Source organism: Drosophila teissieri, chromosome 2L (assembly GCF_016746235.2).
Source record: "Drosophila teissieri strain GT53w chromosome 2L, Prin_Dtei_1.1, whole genome shotgun sequence".
NCBI classification, from domain to species: domain Eukaryota; kingdom Metazoa; phylum Arthropoda; class Insecta; order Diptera; family Drosophilidae; genus Drosophila; species Drosophila teissieri.
In genome coordinates this window covers 10846308-10851117 of record NC_053029.1, presented here as the reverse complement: position 1 = coordinate 10851117, position 4810 = coordinate 10846308, and the positions used below count along the sequence as shown (strand labels likewise).

General features: G+C 43.8%; 1 protein-coding gene across 1 annotated transcript; it reads right to left on the bottom strand.

Annotated features, from left to right (window-relative positions):
- Window positions 1-509: 509 nt before the first annotated feature.
- LOC122612279 (rab GDP dissociation inhibitor alpha) lies at window positions 510-4102 on the bottom strand. Its single transcript, XM_043785778.1, has 3 exons — window positions 3566-4102; window positions 1978-2453; window positions 510-1876 (listed from the first exon to the last, which is right to left on the bottom strand). The coding sequence occupies exons 1-3, from the start codon at window positions 3957-3959 to the stop codon at window positions 1415-1417; spliced, it is 1332 nt and encodes a 443-aa protein (XP_043641713.1). The 5' UTR covers window positions 3960-4102; the 3' UTR covers window positions 510-1414.
- Between the last annotated feature and the right edge of the window lie 708 nt (window positions 4103-4810).

The window sequence follows — 4810 nt, the reverse complement described above, 5'->3', positions numbered from 1 at the left end:
ATCCGCCCAGATTCCTTACTGATCCCTTTCATATTATTTCCAGATACATCCAAGAAATCTTTCACAGCAGATTTTCATTTCTTCTTGTATACATTGTAGTCACCTTCCCACACACTCCTGGTGCGCTTCGTCACTACTTGTACTGCCATCCACAATTATGTAGTTCAAAACAACCGCCTCTTTGCTGTTACAAAAGCTGAAAGCGTCAAAACTCTGACCGGAACCAGAACCCAAAATCTCAGATTAAATGAGTCTGTGGGAGGTGAAAAGCTCCAGGACATCTCAAAAGCTGAAGGAGTTAAAACTCAGTGCCTTTTTGAACGGAACCGGAAACTGAAAGTATCCAATTAAATGAGTCACTGTGGAAGGAAAAGCTCCAGGATAACATTCCTAAATCCGGAAAGGAACCATTATTTGACATAGATACTGAGAAAAGGATACTTAAAGCAAATATACAACATTCCATTTAAACTTGAATGATTTCTGTGACCAATAAAAGCACAAATATATATTTTTTTTAATTTTTATTAAAAATGTAAATTCTGAAAATGCGGAATACCATAGTTCTCTATACCATTGACAAACTTCTTAGGTTCTGTTCTCATTATATGTTGTCTGCCGCGCTTCGATCAATTGCAATATTTTGGGTATGCTGCGATGAACTTTTTCGACTGTTTACATTTTCAATACCATCGATTTCTTCTGGGGATTACAATTACAATTATAATGCTGCATTATGCATGTGTGAGAGTTTGTGTCGTGTTTATAGGGTATGTGTTATGCTGTTTTTTGTTTTTGGGGCCTTGGCAGCCACACAAAATCAAGTCGATCACAAAAAAAAAAAAGAAAAACCAAGCAGAAGGGCAATATACATAGATAATATATATATACGATGTCATATTTTATATATGTATACTTTATTATATACTCGTACAACTAAAGTCCAAGCGTGATCGTCTGACTGACTGACCGATCGGCGAAATGGGTGAGTGTTTGTCGAGTCTAGCACTTTTGCTCGAGTCACAAGCTGAATCTGTGGAATTTGATTTAGTTGCCTAACACACTCACTTAGTTATACATATATATAGACGTACATATATACGCGACTGCATGTTGTATAATTTATGTTATATTGGTATATATATATATATATTTTCTAGGCATATCCAATATTGCGCGAAGCAAGCAATTCGTTTCACATCTAAAACTTCATCTCTCGATGGAAAGCATTTTCGTAATACAATTTCTGGATTTTCGGTTTTCTTTAGTTTTTTTTTTGGGCTTTTATTCTGGGTTTTCTTATCTTGGGTATTTTCTTTAAGGTTTGGCCACGACGCTGAGACGATCTACGATGTTTGTGGCTGATGTTGAGCTGTCCAAATGCACCATAACCAGATGAGGCCTCGCTCCCCGTTTACTGCTCCTCGTCACCCAACTCGTGCTTGATCTTGGAAAAGTCGAACGTCTCGCCAGTGCCCCGCTTGAATATGTTCAACACATCCAGGCAAGTAGTCTCAAAGTGCGTGGTCGCATCATAAGACTCCGAAATGAAGATTTGCGACTCGGATCCATCATCGACCGGCTCCAAGTAGTCCGAAATGGTTACAAACTTTTGTGCGATCGGCTCCAGCAAGTCCAAGCCAGGCTTGATCTCCACCTCCGGGTTCTCGGTCTCAACGGTGGTCGAGACCATGCCCACGAACCAACCCTTGGCGGCCACCTGGTGAGTGGAGCTCACAAGCGACACATAGATGTCCGACTTGCGGCCAACCTGCTTTTGTGGAATGATAATCTGCGTGGAGAGACCATCCTTGGTGCTGGCCACCGGATGGTCCAGAATGCAAATGCAGCGAATCACCTTGCCACGCTTGCGCACCTGTCAGATAAAAGAGAGGGTCATCAAGTTGTTAAACATTTTCCAAATGCTTATTTCCATTAGCTTTGAGAGTATCTACAAAAGTCTTTTGTGAATCTCACCTTCTCGGTCACGTAGCTGGGATCGCAGTAGACCTGCTTGCACTTGGCGACCTCGTCGCCGGAGCGCACTCCCACCACCTTGCCGCCCTCGCCGAGGACGATCTCATCGATGGGCTTGTCCAGCATGTAGGTGCCGCCGTAAATGGCCGACAGCCGGGCGAATCCCTGGGGCAGCTCACCCAGGCCGTACATGGGGTAGAGGTACGGCGACTTGCCGTACCGCGCCAGCGAGTCCGAGTAGAGCTTGATGCGCCGAATGGTGTTCACGGCCGGCTCGTTCAGATACTCATCGTCGCGGAAGAGGGCCAGGGCGTGGCCGGTGAAGTCCTGCGTGTTCTTGTCCAGTCCGAACTTGTCGTACAGGCCCTGCATGTTGGCCTTGGTGGGGTCAAAGTCCTTCCAGGTCTTGGGGTCATCTTCTCGGAAGTCCTGCACGTAGACGAGGAAGTTCCGGAAGCGACGCTTCTCGAACATACCTGCAAGTATAGTCACATTTATACATCTATACATGTATCTATATCCATTATGCCATATTGGTCACTTTGGGGTTCAGGATCTGCGTATAAAAGGGAGTGCACCAGCCCAGGGGTTCAAGTTTCCCGTTTCCATTTCATTTGCATGCCACAAGCACACACACACACACCCACACTTACACAGGGATACCAGCACGCGACTACAGTTGGAAACCTTTAATTTAGGGGGCGGAGGACACACCACCAACAATCAGAAACCACTTGGCCACCCTATGACGTCACTTCGAGCATATGTGTAACGCGGACACAGTGAAGCTTGGGCACGGTGTTTGTCTTTCAATTAGCAAATTGCGACAACCCATAGGTATTGTTGCAAAAGGATAATCAAAAAAAAGGTCTACAAAAATTATTTATATTATAGATAATAATCTAAATTGTTGGATTTTTTACAATTAATGAGCAAAATCGGCTGAGTGGAAAATGTAGTAATTTTCAAGATTTCGTTGATGGGCAATCTCCACTGTAAAGTGAAGGGGTTCAATGCGCTTGGCCAAAAACCTGGTTGCAAACATAAGTAAAATTGAAATGGAAAAATTCAAGAGCCAATCATAAATAAATGGAGCGTGTTTTAGCTAATTGCATTGCTGCCACGAAGAAGAGGGAAAAACTTAAATTTCAAACAAAGCGAAATTCAGGTGTAAAATGGAGGCGACCAATTAGCGGCAGGTGTATGAATCAGCGCACAGCGATTCAAATTGGGACTCCAATTGGAATAGGGCGCTAATACTTGGGCAAACAACATGGTGCGGAAATGGATATGTGTGGGGGAAACTTTTGGTAGAAATTCTTAGCCAAGCGAAGAAAACAACTGTTTTTCGGCACACACATACGTGTCACATTAAAAAAAGGGAATAACAACAACAAGAGCGTTGCCAGCGAGTGAAAAAGCAGACAAAGAAGAGAAGAGAAAGAGAACGGTGCGGGCGAGAGAGGGGCAGGAGATAACAGTCGAGTACGAAAAAACATACATACACACGCGCACACACAAGCACAGCTGGTAATTTGCACAATTTTTCGAGGGGGCAACGGGACTTAAATGAGCATTATTAACGAACCCATGAGATCGGATGCCAGGGCCTCCTTCTGGTCCACCGGCACCTTGGCTATCTTGCCGCCCTTGTAGACGTAGCTGCCCTCGATGGACTTGAACTCCAGATAGCGGGTGACGCCCGTGTGGATCAGCAGCTTGACCAGCTGGCCGTTGGCCATCAGGAACTTGGGTATCAAATCCACGTTCCAGTCCCGGCCACGCCCAAACCGATCGCCGGGCGGCTCCAGTCCATAACGCTGGAACAGCTCCTCCAGCGGCGTTATCGAGGCGGACTCGCCGCCGTAGTACTTGTTCCGATCAATATGCAGCACCTTCTTGCCGGACACCGACAGCATACCGCTGAGGATGCACTCCTTGAGGCCCGTTCCGAGCACAATCGCATCGTATTCCTCATTCATCTTGGATCGCACTTAATTATGTATCGCAATCACAGTAATTTATATATAATTTTTATCCGGTTTTCGCCCTTTTCACTTGCTGCGACGTTCGATTTGGTGGACTTTTCTCTGCGCTCAATAATTTTTCTCTACTCGTTCGCCTTTCGCTCGTCCGCTTTGCGCTGCCCGTTTGCCGTCACGTCGTTTGCTGGTCACGTCACGTTACGTTTTCGTACATGCCCAGGGCTGCATTGCATATGGTGCATATCGACGGCTATTTGATCATGGAAATAGGTGAAAACCAAAACGGACAGGCAAGACATTTTATTTGCATAACAACCATTAATTTACAAAAATATTAGAGGCCTTTGCCTGCAAAATTTTGCAATGAATTGTAATTTTTCGATCCAACGTTTCATTGCTAGGTTATTGGTGTTTCAGGGTTGCATGTTGGGCGCGCAGATTTATAGTTGCAATTAGAATTTTTAGAAATAATTTTGTTGGTATGAATAAATAAAGCAAGACATAAGTAAACAACAAAACGGAACAGATCACATAAAATACAACGATTTGAATTATGTTGATAGCAAATATTGTAAGCAGTATTTAAACGCAGCTTACCTATCGAGTTGGAAGTTGCTCGATTAGTCATTTTACATAATTTCCTGCGCATTTGCGCATTACTTGATATTCTTAAATGAATGCAATATAAACAATTAGATTTTCCAAGATATATAATAATTCTAAAAAACCGCAAAATATTGTTTATTTTATATCGGGCTAATTTCGGACAATTAGGGGCATTCCTCTTACAGCTGTTAGCACGTCTGGTCACACCAACCCGAAGCCTCTGCAAAGTTTTTCTGGTGATT